This window comes from Hypanus sabinus, chromosome 6 (assembly GCF_030144855.1).
Source record: "Hypanus sabinus isolate sHypSab1 chromosome 6, sHypSab1.hap1, whole genome shotgun sequence".
Classification (NCBI taxonomy): domain Eukaryota; kingdom Metazoa; phylum Chordata; class Chondrichthyes; order Myliobatiformes; family Dasyatidae; genus Hypanus; species Hypanus sabinus.
This window is the reverse complement of record NC_082711.1, coordinates 109,781,350-109,797,994: the sequence shown is the minus strand read 5'-3', so window position 1 is coordinate 109,797,994 and position 16,645 is coordinate 109,781,350. Positions and strand designations below refer to the sequence as shown.

General features: G+C 44.1%; 1 protein-coding gene across 3 annotated transcripts in view; it reads left to right on the top strand.

Annotated features, from left to right (window-relative positions):
* Window positions 1-16,401, top strand: part of LOC132395747 (uncharacterized) — a 40,100-nt gene extending 23,699 nt beyond the window's left edge. For all 3 annotated transcript variants that reach the window (XM_059972722.1, XM_059972723.1, XM_059972721.1), the window contains exons 3-4: window positions 6,159-6,884; window positions 15,659-16,401. In XM_059972722.1, coding sequence (XP_059828705.1) covers window positions 6,159-6,884; window positions 15,659-16,051 — 1,119 coding nt within the window. In that variant the 3' untranslated portion in view covers window positions 16,052-16,401. The remainder of the gene's footprint in view (window positions 1-6,158; window positions 6,885-15,658) is intronic.
* Window positions 16,402-16,645: the final 244 nt, after the last annotated feature.

The following is a 16,645-nucleotide window of genomic DNA, read 5'->3' as shown; positions in this document are numbered from 1 at the left end:
AGTCCCCACCAGACATTCAGCTCACACCAGTGGCTCAAAGTAGCTGTTTCCATGTGACAGTGGCTGTACACTGCTTCAACAGGCAGGCTAAGCCAGGTGGAGGTAGCCAGTGAGCCTCGTACCCCGGTGAGATAGTGACATGCCTGTCCTAGCTTGCGAAGTCAGCTCTAGTGGACTGGGCAGATGTGATATAACGGCTAGGAAGGCAGTTTTGCAATGCTATGTGGAGATTATGACAAGGCACAGAAGAAGTCGTGGTCATCCACTTCTACCCAGGAGGACTCCAGTCTACTTGTACCATGAGACCCTAACTTCCAAGGTCGAGAAAGTTGAACTGACGCAGTGCATCAGATCTTCCACTTTAAAAAACTCTTTCGTACAGGTTTCACTGTCACTGTCAGACACGATGGACAACCACCAGTAATATGGTAGTGCTCTAATTTGACATACATAACTTGTTACTCAGTTAAATGATAGTTTGTCTTTTTTATACCTTTTAACTATTTCCATGAAACTTCAGCTAATTGGAGCAGCCACTTAATTGGGCCAATACATACTGGTCCTGATGTTTCAAATTAACCGGAATCCAGTGTATTTCTTATTGTAAGTTATAGTTTTTTTATATATATAAAAGATTACTACAAGTTACAGCATGAAATATACGGAAATACAGAGTAAAGTAGTGAGGTAGTGTTCATGGGTTTACTGCCCGTTCAGAAATCTGATGGCGGAGGGAAAGAAGCTGTTCCTGAAACATTGAGTGTGTGTTTTCAGATGACTGTAACTCCTCTGTAATAGTAATAATGAGAAGAGGGCATGTCCTAGATAGTAGGAGTCCTTAATGACAGATGCTGTCTTTTTGAGGCATCACCTTTTGAAGATGTCCTGGATACTGGGGAGGTTAGTGCCCATGGAGGTGGCTGAGTTTACAAATTTCCTGCAGTTCTTACTGACTCTGAGCAGTGACCTCTCCATACCAGACTGTGACACAATGTGCTCCACCATGCACCTGTGGACATTTGCAAGATTCTTTTTCAGAGTCAAATTTAGAGTACCTGCATGTCACCACATACAACCCTGAGATTCTTTTTGCTGCAGGCATACTTGACAAACCTATAGAACAGTAACTGTAAACAGGATCAATGAACAACAAACTGTGCAAATGCAGATATAAATAAATAACAATAATTAACAAGAGAATGAAATAATGAGATAGAGTGTTAAAGTGAGATGATCACTTGTGGGAGTGCCAGAAATAAAATGACTGTAGTTATGCTCTGTTGTTCAAGAGCCTGATGCTTAAGAGATTGTAACTGTTCTTGAACCTGGTTGTATGAAACCTAAGGCACTTGTATCTTCTACCTGATGGTAACAGTAAGAAAAGAACATGGCCTGAGTGGTGAGGGTCTTTGATGATGGATGTTGCTTATCTACGGCAACGTTTCATGTGCTTAGTGAATGGGAGGGCTAGACACATGGTGCGTTTGTCCGAATCCACTACCTTTTGCAGGAATTAAAGGCTTTGGTGCTCCCATACCAGGCCATAATGCAGCCAGTCACCACACTTTCCACCACACATCTGTAGGAGTTTAATAAGGTTTTTGATGTCATGCCAATTCTGTGCAGACTCCTGAGGAAGTTCAGGGGCTGTCTTGCTTTGCAATAATATTTATATGATGTGTCCAGGACAGGTCATCTGAGGGAGTGACACCCAGGAATTTAATGATGCTCTCCATCTCTGATCCTCCGATGATTACTGGCTCATGGACCTCTCGTTTCCTCCTCCTGAAGTCTGCAATCAGTTGCTGACATTGAGTGAGAGGTTGTTGTTATTACTGCCAAGTTTTCAATCTCCCTTCTGTATGCTGATTCATCATAGACTTTGATACAGCCCACAACAGTGGTGTCATCAGCAAATTTGTATCTGGAGTTGGGGCTGTCTTTGGTGATAAACCCAATCTGCTCACACTCCTAATGAAATATAACCGTTGGCATGCTGTGGTCATGATCACATCAGTAGGATGGATAGATCTTCAGAGATGTTGGCACCCAGCTACTTAAAACTGCTCACATTTTCCAGCGCTGACCCCTGAATCAGGACCCTTAGATGACCAGTTGAATCATCCAGGTACACAGGGCTATGGACCAAGTGCTGGAAGATGGGATTGTTGTGGATGGGCATCAGATGTGGGTTTAATGGGCTGAACCATGTTTCTGTGAGTATGACATTCTCCCTTTTTGAAGGTCTCCTCAATTCTGGGGAGGCTAGTGCCCATCGTTACGTATGCATGGAGTAGTACGATTAAACTTTTTTTTTAACTGAGTCATGTTAGTAATGGTACATGCTGGGTGACTTGCAGTCTGTGAATGATGAACAGGGCCTGCTGAGATGAAAATGTATGTTTTTGACAAGTCTACACCCAAAAGACAGTGCTTGCTGTGTGTAGGAGGCCACTGTGCTATCAAACAGCCAGATGTGTGCCCGCCACATTCTCACAATTGGTCTGATACGGTACACCCTTGATGGAGCTGGCTGAGTTTACAATTATCTGTAGCTTTTCCCCTTCTGTCAGGGATGTGTGGGGTGTCTGGGAGGGGTAGCGCCTCTGGTGGGGGAACATGTCGCTTCCTTTTCAGGCGGTTTGTCCACCTTTGGACTCACCTGGCATTCAGATCTCACCTGTGGCTTCCCGTAGGTGTTTGCATGTGACAGCGACCACACCCCAGGCAACGGCTTCGACAAGCCGGCTAAACCAGGTGAGGGTAGCCGACGGGTCTCAAACCCTCGATGAGGTACGGAGTTGTTTATCCCAGCATGTGAAGACAGACTCTGGTGGATTGAGCGGATGAGACCAATGGAAGGTCCAATGGTCAAGAAGGCGGTCTCTGCAAGCGTCGTGGAACGCGTAGAGCACGACAGGACACAGAAGATGTCCTGGTCATCCACTGCGCCTACTCCCATCTCCAGCCGTCTTGTCTCTTGTCTTGCCACTGGATCCAGATGGGAATTGGGAAGAGAGAGTGAGGCTGATGCTGCACAACTCTCCCTCACTTAAATCCAAATCAAGAACTAGTCTCGACACCAACAGCCGGCTGGTGGTGTATTGGCATCAGCGCTGGACTTCGGGGCAAGCGGTCCCGACTTCGAATCCGGCCGGCTCCCGTGCGCGCTCTCCACCTGTGCTAGGTTGAGTGTCGAGCTAGCAACTCAACTTCGTAAAAAGTACTAATGGTGTCGAGGTCTTCATCGATGACGATGGACGAACCCATGGTCCCCAAATAATAATTATTGCTCCCAGTAATTGGTTAGATTTTCCTTCTCTTGCCTCACTTTGGAAAATCCATGTAGCTAGTGGTCTGCATATTCTGAGTTCCCACACAGACCTTCTGAAAGCGGCTGAGGCTCTGTCTCCCAGGCACTTTGGAAAAATTATATCTCCCTTCCAGCCTTTTCAGCTGCACCACCAGCATCCACTGATCAAACCCTAGCCCTAACCACTTGGCAACTTACAATGGTCAATTAACCTACTAACTGTTATGTCTTTGGACTGTGGGAGGAAGCTGAGCACCCAAAGGGAACCCATGCATTCTGCAGGGAGGGTGTATAGACTCCTTATAGGGGATGCAAGAACTGAGCTCCGGCCTCTGGAGCATCCCAAGCTGTAATAGTGTCGTGCCATCCCTGGCGCACAGTTCTGTGGATTTGATCATTGAATGATGAGTGCCAGAGTGGGTGCAATTATTGGCCCTGCTTCATCGTCATGCAGTGTTGTGAGGAACTGACTGCAGGGTTTTAGCTTTTGTTTGTGTGCATTAGTCTCTGATCAGGATGAATATTGTTTGGAGCTTTAAAGTCTGTCTGTTGATATGTGTTTCCACAATTTATACTCAATGAAACACGATGTGGTCTTCTGCTGAGGTAGCCCATCCACTTCAATGCTCAGCGATGCTCTTCTGCACACCACTGTTGTATTGTGTGATTATTTGAGATGCAGTCACCTTCCTGTTGGTTTGAACCAGCCTGGACATGCTCCTCTGACCTCTCTCATTAACAGGCGTTTTTGTCTGGGGAACTGCTGCTCACTGGATGTTGTATGTTTCTTTCACCATTCTCTGTGAACTCCAGAGACTGTTGTGTGTGAAAATCTCAGGAGATCAGCAGTTTCTGAGATCCTCAAACCACCCTGTCTGGCATCACTGTCAAAGTCACTTAGATCACATTTCTTCCCTATTCTGATGTTTGGTCCATACAGCAACTGAACCTCTTGACCGTGTCTGCTTGCTTTTGGGCATTGCGTTGCTGCCACATGATAGGCTGATTAGATATTTGCATTAACGAGTAGGTGTACCTAATAAAGTGGACACTGTGTGTATTACAAGGAAACTCCTGTTTAGACAGTTAAAACCTTTCTTATCTTGCATTGAGTGAAAATGCCTTTGAAGTTGGTATCCTCACGAATGAAACTTTATTGGCTAAAAATGCAGGCCCGACAGGTGGTTTAAACCAGTCCCTGATGAAGGGTCTCTGCCCACAACGTTGACTGTTTACTCCATAGATGCTGCTTGACCTGCTGAGTTCCTCCAGTATTTAGTGTGTGTTGCTCTGCATTTCCAGCATCTTGTAGAATCTCTTGTGTTTATAGTTTAAATGAGCATTCTTTCTGTCTTGGAAGTTGTTTTTAAGACACGTGAAGGTCTTAAACTGAAAATGGACTCAACTGAATATTTTTATCTTCAAAATAGAATATCTTTTTAAGTACAAGTCTGATTTAAGGCTGTGCAATTTTTAAGGAAAATATATGATTATTGTTGATATTGTGTGGGTGCCACGGGAGCATAATGGTTAGCACGACGGTGTTACAGCTTGGGGTTTCGGAGTTCAATTCTGATGCCATCTGTAAGGAGTCTGTTCGTCCCTCCCCTCCCATAACTGTGTAGGTTTTCTCCCAAAGCCAAAAATGTACCGTTTGGTAGGTTAATTCATTATTGTAAATTGTCCCATGACTAGACTAGGGTTAAATCAGGGGTTGCCGAATGGCACGGCTTGAAGGGCCAGTTCTGTGCTGTATCTTCTAAAATAATGATATTCAGTATTTTGAGGAATACTTCTACCTGCATTATTTGCCTATCATGATGACATGTCTTCATTAAGCAAGGGTTCATAGAATGAGGTTATGTCTTTTGAAGCCTTGGGAATTGTGCTGCTTTGGTAACAACCCTGTGAGCAGCTGTGAAACAGAACCTCTGACTTGTGAGTTGTGCCTGTTTTTAGTCTAGCGATACTGGGCACACAGGAATTGAGCAATTACTGCAGTACCGGCTCTCAGAGTTGCTCTGCTCCCGATACCTTCATTCACTCTGGAGTAGTCTATCGTGAATTCTTTCTGTATCCCCTTCTCCCTGCTCATCGACGCAGGGAGTGATACAACACACACAAAATGCTGGAGAAACTCAGCAGGTCAGGCAGCATATATGGAAATGAATACAGTCGACATTTTGAGCTGAGATCCTTCATCGGGACTGGAAAGAATACAAATGAGGGGGAGGAGAAGGAAGATAGCTAGAAGTAGGTGATAGGTGAAGCCAGGTGGGTAAGAAAGGTATAGGACCAGAGAGAAAGGAATCTGATAGGACATGAGTGCACTATAGGAGAAAGGGAAGGAGGGGACTTGGGTGAGGAGAAGAGTTACGAGGACAGAGTGGGGAATAGAGGGAAGGGGGAGGGGCAAAGAAAAAGAGGGAAAATATACCAGTAGGAGAAATCGATGTTCATCAGGTTGTTGGCATGAATTAATAGCCATGTATAGCACTTCCCCTTTAACATTCCACACGCTATTTGTTCACTAACATAACTGAATGGAAATATAGTGCACATGGTAGTATGTTTTTTCTGAATGGTGTGTCATATCATGTTGTGTTGCCACTCTCTGTTAGAAGTGTGTACATCCTCCCTGTGACTGTGTGGTTCCCTCCCACAGTCCAAAGACTAACAGGTTAATGGGACATCTGTATTTGGGTGGTGCCTGCCTGTTGGGCTAGAGAGGCCTGATACCATGCTGGTACCTCTAAATTTAAAAAAAATATAATTTGAGTGAAACACTGTTATCTACTGTAAGTTCAATACTCCTATGCATTTTGTGTACTCTTTTTTCCTGCAGATTGTGAAGTGGCTGCCGAACTCTCTTCCAGGAGGCTGTGTGAGAAGGCCTATGTTCTCGGAAAACAGGGACTTGCTCCTCAAAGCAGGCATCCATTACGATGTCAGTGTTTGTCTTCACAGAATCTCCTTGAGTGGCAACGCTGACACTTCGGGTCATCGGGTGGAACGTCCCACAAGAAGTATTCCGCAGCTTTGCAAAGAACCTGAAGGGGTGAACTTGGAAGAATGCCCTAAGCTCTCTCGAGAGCCTGAGCTGTCAGAGCTCGAGGAGTGTCTTGAGCTCACGGGGGAACGTGAGTTGAAGGCGTGCCCACAGCTTTCCAAAGAAGTTGATTTTGGAGATTTGGAAGAAAATTCTGATACCTCAAAGATTATCACGTCAGTCCCATCCAAAGAATGTCCAGAGCTCTCCAAAGAATCTGGGCCTGTCGTAATGGAGGAATGTGGATCCATCTTAAAAGTGCTTAAACCAGGAGAACTGGAGGGGTGCTCTGGTACCTCGAGGGAGGCCAGCCCAGTATTGCTGGAAGAAAGCCAGGGAAATTTCAAAAACAATGTCTCAGTCACATTGCGAGAAGATAGAGGTGTCTGTAGCACACCAAGCTCGGCAGACCTCAGAGAACAATTGGAACCTACTCTGAACTTGAGCTGTGCGGGTTTGAAAGGCTGTCGTGCAGAGTTGGACGAGGATTTTCACAGCAAAGACAGAAGGAAGTGTGAAGAGGTATTTAATTTTATTAAGAGAGCGGTGGTGGTCTGTGTAACACAGAAAAACAAAACAAAGCTTCGAAATGAATGAATTTGAAAAACTCGGTAGGCGAACAACTGTTGAAAAACTCAGCTTTGTATATTGTAGAATTTTAATTCAGGAATTCCTTTCATGAATGAGGAATAGGTATAGTGCTCCTTGGGCATAAAGTTGTTATGATTTTGGTTTTAAAGAACCACTGTGAGGTGAGTGCAGAGCATCGCCAGCACGAACTGATTTATTTCTGCAGCGTACGGGTTTCAGATTGACAGCTTGTTTTGGTGCTTTGGTTCTAATTTTGGAAACCAGGAAAACAAGCAGAAGTTTCCACAGGAGACTTCCCAGCTGCAGTTGATAATTAACCTGTGGTTAACCAGTCTGTATCGGCCTGCTCACCTGCAGCAAAACTGTCACCTGCAAGTCCACGGCCACTTTAGTTCATGGAATATACACAGAAACAGGCCCTTCAACCTATCCAATCCATGCTGAACTATTAATTTACCTAGTCCCATCACCCTGCATCTGGACCATAGCCCTCCATACCTCTCTCATCCATGTACCTATCTAAACTTCTCTTAAACGTTGAAATCAAACCCGAGTCCACCATTTCCGCTATCTTGTTCCACATTCTAACCACCCTCTGAGTGAAGAAATTCCTCTTCCTGTTCTCCTTAAACATTTCACCTTTTACCCTTAACCTATGACCTCTAGACAGCTGCAGAAAGAGTGGGTAATGTAGCAGGATCCTCTTTTGAGTCAGTATGGGTGGAAGTCAGGAACAGGAAGGGAGCAGTTACTCTACTGGGGGTATTCTATAGCCCCCTGGTAGCAGCAGAGATACTGAGGAGCAGATTGGGAGGCAGATTTTGGAAAGGTGCAAAAATAACAGGGTTATCATCATGGGTGACTTTAACTTCCCTAATATTGATTGGCACTTGATTAGTTCCAAGGGTTTAGGTGGGGCAGAGTTTGTTAAGTGTGTCCAGGATGGATTCCTGTCACAGTATGTTGACAGGCCAACTAGGGGGAATGCCATACTAGATCTAGTATTAGGTAACAAACTGGGTTAGGTCACAGATCTGTCAGTGGGTGAGCATCTGGGGGACAGTGATCACCGCTCCCTGGCCTTTAGCATTATCATGGAAAAGGATAGAATCAGAGAGGACAGGAAAATTTTTAATTGGGGAAGGGCAAATTATGAGGCTATAAGGCTAGAACTTGCGGGTGTGAATTGGGATGATGTTTTTGCAGGGAATGTACTATGGACATGTGGTCAATGTTTAGGGATATCTTGCAGGATGTTAGGGGTGAATTTGTCCCGGTGAGGAAGATAAAGAATGGTAGGATGAAGGAACCATGGGTGACAAGTGAAGTGGAAAATCTAGTCAGGTGGAAGAAGGCAGCATACACGAGGTTTAGGAAGCAAGGATCAGATGGGTCTATTGAGGAACATAAGATAGCAAGAAAGGAGCTTAAGACGGGGCTGAGAAGAGCAGGAAGGGGACATGAGAAGGCCTTGGCGAGTAGGGTAAAGGAAAACCCCAAGGCATTCTTCAATTATGAGAAGAACAAAAGGATGACAGGAGTAAAGGTAGGACTGATTAGAGATAAAAGTGGGAAGATGTGCCTGGAGGCTGTGGAAGTGAGCGAGGTTCTCAATGAATACTTCTCTTCAGTATTCACCAGTGAGAGGGAACTTGATGATGGTGAGGACAATATGAGTGAGGTTGATGTTCTGGAGCATGTTGATATTAAGGGAGAGGAGGCGTTGGAGTTGTTAAAATACATTAGGATGGATAAGTCCCTGGGGCCTGACGGAATATTCCCCAGGCTGCTCCATGAGGCGAGGGAAGAGATTGCTGAGCCTCTGGCTAGGATCTTTATGTCCTTGTTGTCCACAGGAATGGTACTGGAGGATTGGAGGGAGGCAAATGTTGTTCCCTTGGACAAAAAAGGTAGTAGGGACAGTCCGGGTAATTATAGACCAGTGAGCCTTGTGTCTGTGGTGGGAAAGCTGGTGGAAAAGATTCTTAGAGATAGGATCTGTGGGCATTTAGAGAATCATGGTCTGATCAGGGACAGTCAGCATGGCTTTGTGAAGGGCAGATCATGCCTAACAAGCCTGATAGAGTTCTTTGAGGAGGTGACCAGGCATATAGATGAGGGTAGTGCAGTGGATGTGATCTACATGGATTTTGGTAAGGCATTTGACAAGGTTCCACATGGTAGGCTTATTCAGAAAGTCAGAAGGCATGGGATCCAGGGAAGTTTGGCCAGGTGGATTCAGAATTGACTTGCCTGTTGAAGGCAGAGGGTTGTGGTGGAGGGAGTACATTCAGATTGGAGGGTTGTGACTAGTGGAGTCCCACAAGGATCTGTTCTGGGACCTCTACTTTTCGTGATTTTTATTAACGACCTGGATGTGAGGTAGAAGGGTGGGTTGGCAAGTTTGCAGACGACACAAAGGTTGGTGGTGTTGTAGATAGTGTAGAGGATTGTCGAAAATTGCAGAGAGACATTGATAGGATGCAGAAGTGGGCTGAGAAGTGGCAGATGGAGTTCAACCCGGAGAAGTGTGAGGTGGTACACTTTGGAAGGACAAACTCCAAGGCAGAGTACAAAGTAAATGGCAGGATAGTGTGGAGGAGCAGAGGGATCTGGGGGTACATGTCCACGGATCCCTGAAAGTTGCCTCACACGTAGATAGGGTAGTTAAGAAAGTTTATGGGGTGTTAGCTTTCATAAGTCGAGGGATAGAGTTTAAGAGACGTGATGTAATGATGCAGCTCTATAAAACTCTAATTAGGCCACACTTGGAGTACTGTGTCCAGTTCTGGTTGCCTCACTATAGGAAGAATGTGGAAGCATTGGAAAGGGTACAGAGGAGATTTACCAGGATGCTGCCTGGTTTAGAGAGTATGGATTATGATAAGAGATTAAGGGAGCTAGGGCTTTACTCTTTGGAGAGAAGGAGGATGAGAGGAGACATGATAAAGGTGTACAAGATATTAAGAGGAATAGACAGAGTGGACAGCCTGTGCCTCTTCCCCAGGGCACCACTGTTAAATACAAGAGGACATGGCTTTAAGGTAAGGGGAGGGAAGTTCAAGGGGGATATTAGAGGAAGGTTTTTCACTCAGAGAGTGGTTGGTGTGTGGAATGCACTGCCTGAGTCAGTGGTGGAGGCAGACACACTAGTGAAGTTTAAGAGACTACTAGACAAGTATATGGAGGAATTTAAGGTGGGGGCTTATATGGGAGGCAGGGTTTGAGGTACGGCACAACATTGTGGGCCGAAGGGCCTGTAATGTGCTATACTATTCTATGTTCTACATTCTTACCCAACTTCAGTGGGAAAAGCCTGTTTGCATTTACCCTATCTATACCCCTCATAATTTTGTATACCTCATATCAAATCTCCCCTCATTCTCCTGTGCCCCAAGGAATAAAGTCCTAATCTATTAAAACTTTTCCTTGAGACCTGGTGACATCCTTGTAAATTTTCACTGTAGTCCTAAACAAGTTACAATGCTACTACCAACGGGGATGACAAAAACATAGAAAACCTACAGCACAATAAGGCCCTACGGCCCACAAAGCTGTGCCGAACATGTCCTTAGCTTAGAACTACCTAGGCTTACCCATAGCCCTCTATTTATCTGAGTTTCATTTATCCATCCAGGAATCTCTTAAAAGACCCTATTGTTTCTGCTTCCTCCACCAAAGCCTGAGATAATTCTGACTGAAAGGCTCTTTTAGTCTGCTTTCCGTTTGAATGAACTGAACTCTGTAGCTGGAGTTCAGCTTTGTGGTCTTCTGAGCACACGCTCTTCCTGAATTTGTGAGCTAGGGGTGCACAGTTTGGACCAGAGGGCAGTGGACGGTTGCACTGTGAATCTGTATAGGAGTTCACTCTCGCTCTCAAGATCGTCTAATATCATTTCCAGCCCACAGGTGTAAAGGAGGTTGAAATAATTGTTAGTCCAGATCCGATGCAGCACAAAAACAAACACAAAAAGATAAAGAACGCAATAATAAAACACGAGAATCAGGTTTAATATCACTGAAAATTGTTGTTATGAAGCAGTAGTACAGTGCAATACATAATAAAGAACTATAAATTACAATAAGAAATATAAAAACAATTCAATAAGTAGTGCAAAGAGAGAGCCAAAAAATAGCGATGGGTTCATTGTCCATTCAGAAATCTGATGGCGGAGGCGAAGAAGCTGTCCCTGAACCTCCCCCCGTACCTCAGGCTGCTGAGCCTCCCCCCGATGGTAGCAGTGAGAAAAGGGCATATCCTGGGTGATGGATGCTGCCTTTTTGAGGCATTACTTTTTGAAGATGTCCTTGATGCTGGGAGGCTTGTGCTCATTATGTAGATGGCTGAGTTTACAACTTTCAGCAGCTTTGTACACAATAAATACATCACAAAAACAGTAAATGTAAATACATAAGATAGTTTATATACATAGATTAATAGCATGTCTATAAAGTGATGCTAGGCACAGGAACTTCTGTACATTATGTGATTCTGACAGGAAATGAAAAAAGTTGTGGTGAGTGGGGGTGTGGAGGAGTGGATTTCCACTCCCACTGACTCGTTAGACATCTGCTCCATGATGTCCTTTCTTTCTGCAGCTGTGGTACTCTCCCTGATCAGCAATGTCACTCCCCCTCTTATTTTACCTCCCTCTCTGTCCCTTTTGAAACATCTAAACCCCAGAATATTGAACAGCCATTCCTGTCCTTGTGACAATCAAGTCTCATTGATTTCTCCTTCCAATGTTTTCCCTTCCCTCTTCCCTTTTCTATTCCCCACTCTGGCCTCTAATCTCTTTTCCTCGCCCAATGCCCCTTCTTCTTCCCTTTCTCCCATGGTCCACTCATCTCTCCTATCAGATTTCTTCAGTCCTTTACCACTCACCTACCTGGCTTCACCTATCACCTTCTGGCTATCCTCCTTCCCTTCCATCCACCTTTTTATTTTGGTGTCTTCCCCCTTCCTCTCTAGTCCTGATGAAGGGTCTCAGCCTGAAACGTGGACTGTATATTATTTTCCATAGGTGCTACTTGACCTGCTGAATTCCTCCAGCATTTTGTGTGTATTACTCTGCAATAATTTATTTTTATTAGTGTTTCCAGGAGTGATTGAATATTTAGTATTCACAGTTTAAGGTAGTTGATGCATTAAAGAGGGAGAATTGTTGAAGCAAAATACAATGAAGTACTTAGAAAGGAGGTGGTTTTAAACATCACACTAGCTGTAAGATTAGAATTAACCCTCTCGGCCCAGTGAGTCTGCTCTGCAATTTCAGCATGGCTGATTGATTATCTCTTTCAACCCCATTCTCTTGCCTTCTCCCCATAACCTGACTAACTGCTTTAAATATATCCAATGACCTGGCCTCCACAGCAGTTTGTGGCAAGCATTTCCTGAGGTTCATGGTGCTCTGGCTAAGAAATTCTTCCTCATCTCTGTTCCAAATGGAAGTCCCTGTATACTGAGTTTGTGCCTTCTGTCCTGCTATAGGAAACATCGTCTCCATGTCCACTCTATCTCTGCCTTTCAATATTTTATCGATTTCAATGAGATATCCCCTCATTCTTCTGAACTCCAAAGAGAACAGGCCCAGCCCATTATATAAATAATGATAATCAACTTCATAAAATTGGAGATCAGTTCAGATAGATGAGAAAGATAATGAGTGGTCTGCAGAATTTAAACCTGCAGCGTTTGACATGACTTACCCCATCACCCGGGTTCAACTCCTGCTCATCTGGAAGGAACTTCCATCTGCCTCATATGACCGTGTGAGCTTCCTCCCACGTTCCAAAGACGTACTAGGAGATTGGTGGGTAAAATCAAAGCTCAGGGCATCGGGGGGAAGACATTGACATGGCTAGAAAACTGGTTGGCAGATAGAAAGCAAAGGGTAGCGGTGAATGGGTGTTTCTCGGAATGGCAGGTGGTGACTAGTGGGGTGCCACAGGGCTCGGTATTGGGACCACAGCTATTTACAATTTACATCAACGATTTAGATGAAGGCATTGAGAATAACATCGGCAAATTTGCTGATGATACTAAGCTGGGTGGCAGTGTGACATGTGATGAGGATGTTAGGAGAATTCAGGGTGACTTGGATAGGCTGGGTGAGTGGGCAGATACTTTGCAGATGATGTTTAATGTGAATAAGTGTGAGGTTATCCACTTTGGGAATAAGAACAGGAAGGCAGATTATTATCTGAACGGTGTAGAGTTAGGTAAGGGAGAAATACAAAGAGATCTAGGAGTCCTTGTTCATCAGTCACTGAAGGTGAATGAGCAAGTGCAGCAGGCAGTGGAGAAGGCTAATGGAATGTTGGCCTTTATTACAAAGGGAATTGAGTCCAAGAGCAAGGAAATCCTTTTGCATTTGTACAGATCCCTGGTGAGACCACACCTGGAGTATTGTGTACAGTTTTGGTCTCCAGGGTTAAGGAAGGACATCCTGGCTGTAGAGGAAGTGCAGCGTAGATTCATGAGGTTAATTCCTGGGATGCTTGGACTGTCTTACGCAGAGAGGTTAGAGAGACTGGGCTTGTACACGCTGGAATTAAGGAGATTGAGAGGGGATCTGATTGAAACATATAAGATTATTAAGGGATTGGACAAGATAGAGGCAGGAAATATGTTCCAGATGCTGGGAGAGTCCAGTACCAGAGGGCATGGTTTGAGAATAAGGGGTAGGTCATTTAGGACAGAGTTAAGGAAAAACTTCTTCTCCCAGAGAGTTGTGGGGGTCTGGAATGCACTGTCTTGGAAGGCAGTGGAGGCCAATTCTCTGGATGCTTTCAAGAAGGAGCTAGATAGGTATCATATGGATAGGGGAATCAAGGGATATGGGGACAAGGCAGGAACCGGGTATTGATAGTAAATGATCAGCCATGATCTCAGAATGGCAGTGCAGGCTCAAAGGGCCGAATGGTCTACTTCTGCACCTATTGTCTATTGTCTATATGGATTAGTGTGCTCATTGGTCACGTGGATGTGACCTATTGGCCCATGCTGGGTGGGCTGGAAGAGCCTGTTAGGTGCTGTATCTCTAAAGAAAATAAGTAAATAAATTCAACCCAGATAAGATTTGGACTCCAGCTCCACCCAGTGCTTTTGGGACACAGGCAAGGTAAACATTCCATTCCATTGAGCGAGTTTGTTTTGGTGAATGAAATTTCATCATGAATGGAAACACCGTGGAGTTTTGCAGGGTGTGTTCCACTGACATTTGATGATTTAATAAGCAGATTAACCTGATCCTGTTGCCATTTTCCTCCTTGCCAGTTGGACAGACTTGAAAGTTTAAAGTAAATTTATTAACAAAGCTACATGCTTGTGTTATTAACGTTAACTTCACTTGCTCTAGACTGGTGGCCCTCCACTGGTTCTGGATGTGGATTTCTCTGTCCACTTCTGCGATGATGGACACTGAGCATTCAGTTAATTTTTCTGTCATTTCCTTATTCCCAAATATAATTTCCTCCCTTTCATTCTATAAAGGGACCCACATTAATTTTAGCCATTTGTTTCAGTTTTACCATTTCTTACATTTCAAAGTTCAAAGTAAACTTATTATCGAAGTACATATATATCACCCTGAGATTCAGTTTCTTCCTGGCATTCACAGTAGAACAGAAAGTCAATAGAATTAATGAAAAACTAACAGCAAAGATGGACAAACAACCAATGTACAAAAGAAGATAAACTGTTCAAATACATAACAAAAATAATACTGAGAACATGAGTTGTTGAGTTCTTGAAGTTGAGTCAGTAGGTTGCGTCATCAGTTCAGTGTTGAGGTGGGTGATGCTATCAACTGGTTCAGGGCTCTGATGGTTAAAGGCTATTAACTGTTCATGTACCTGGTGGTGTGGGACAAAAGCTTCTGGACCTCTTTCCTAATGGCAGCAGAAAGAAGAGAGCATGGCTCCACTTGCACAGTCACAGTTTTTAAATTCTGATAAATGATCATGCAATTTTGGAGTAATACTAGGTTGATTGTGCTAGGAAATGGAAGGCATAACTGCTGACTACATCTACTTCGGCTATTCATGCTTGCGAGGATAGAATCCACACATCTAGGAAGACTGGACTATAAAAGCAAGGTTGGAATGCTGAGGCTGCACTTGGAGTACTGTGAGCAGTTTTGGGCGCCTTATCTAAGAAAAGATGTGTTGGCACTGGTGTGTTGGCACTGGAGAGGGTCCAGAGGAGTTCATAAGAATGATTCTGGGAAAGAAAGGGTTAACATACAAGAGCATTTTTGGCTCTGGGCCTGTACTCACTGCAGTTCAGAAGAATGAAGGGGAATCTCATCGAAACCTATCAAATATTGAAAGGCTTAGATAGAGTGGATGTGGAGTGGCTATTTCCTATAGTGGGTGAGTCTAGGACTAGAGGACACGGCCTTCAAATAAAAGGACATCCCTTTAGAACAAAGATAAGGAGGAACTTCTTTGGCTAGAGGGTGGTGAATCTGTGAAATTCATTACCGTAGAGAACTGTGGAGATGAAGCCTTGGATCTATTTAAGATGGAGGTTGATTAGTCAGGGTGCCAAAGGTTATGGGGAGAAGGCAGAAGAACGCAGTTGAGAGATAATAAATCGGCCATGATGCAATAGTGGAGTAGACTTGATGGGCCAAATGGCCTAATTCTGCTCCTGTGTCTTAAGTTCTTATATTCTAACCTTGTTTCCATATGTGGTGTAGGTTGAAATTGAGATTCAGAGCTCCGGCTGGCAAAACTCTAATGGGGACGATGATAAATGTGGACCGAACAAGAGGAGAAAGCTTCACCAAGAGATCACTTCTGTGAATTCCGAAAGGGAAGTGTGCGGGCTCCTTAATGCCAAAAGGCCGACCAATGATGAGTCTGGAAACTCTGCCGAGACACCACCACATTGTCTGCTCTTCTTGCACCACCAGCCACAAATTTGCTTCTACCCTCCTGAGCAGGAAAACCCTCTGGAAGTGGATGACACTGTGCGAGACGAGAAAATTAATCGCTTGAAGGAAATTCTCAAGGAGAAACAGGCAGCACTGGATCTTGTGAGGAAGCGAGTATCACTTTCCAGTTCTGCGTCGGGCTCTACAGTGGAGTAAGAGGTGCAAACTGCAGATATGAAGTAGGTAGTGATTAGAGACGCTCTGAACCATGTGATGAAGGGTAGTATTTCTGAGGGTTATGGACAACCTCATAGTTCGGCGATTGTCAATTATTCCTTCTAAAGTGCGGTCACCCATTCTTATGCATTTAAATCCAACAGTTGTGAATATTCACTTTATTTTAAAATTTCTACTTGTTTTCGTAAATTACAATATTAATTTGTATTTTGCTATTCACGTGTATAGAATATTAGGGTATTTACTAGAGCACTGTTTTCCTGTTGCCTCTAAACAAAAAAATAATTGTCCTACTTTATTGTGCGATATTAAAAGGCTCTTGAAACTGATCACATTCAAGTTTATTGTCATAAAGCCGTACACAACTAAATGAAACAATATTCCTCTGGGAACAAGGTGCAAAACACAGTACATGTATCACATACAACACAATAATATTAACACAATCATGTCAATGGATAATTAAATATATTCTGTAGATAGATAAGTTACAGTTAAGCAGTCAGCGCGATGCTAACACAGCTCAGGACATTCCAGAAATCGGAGTTCAATTCCGGCGCTGTTCCTGTGCGC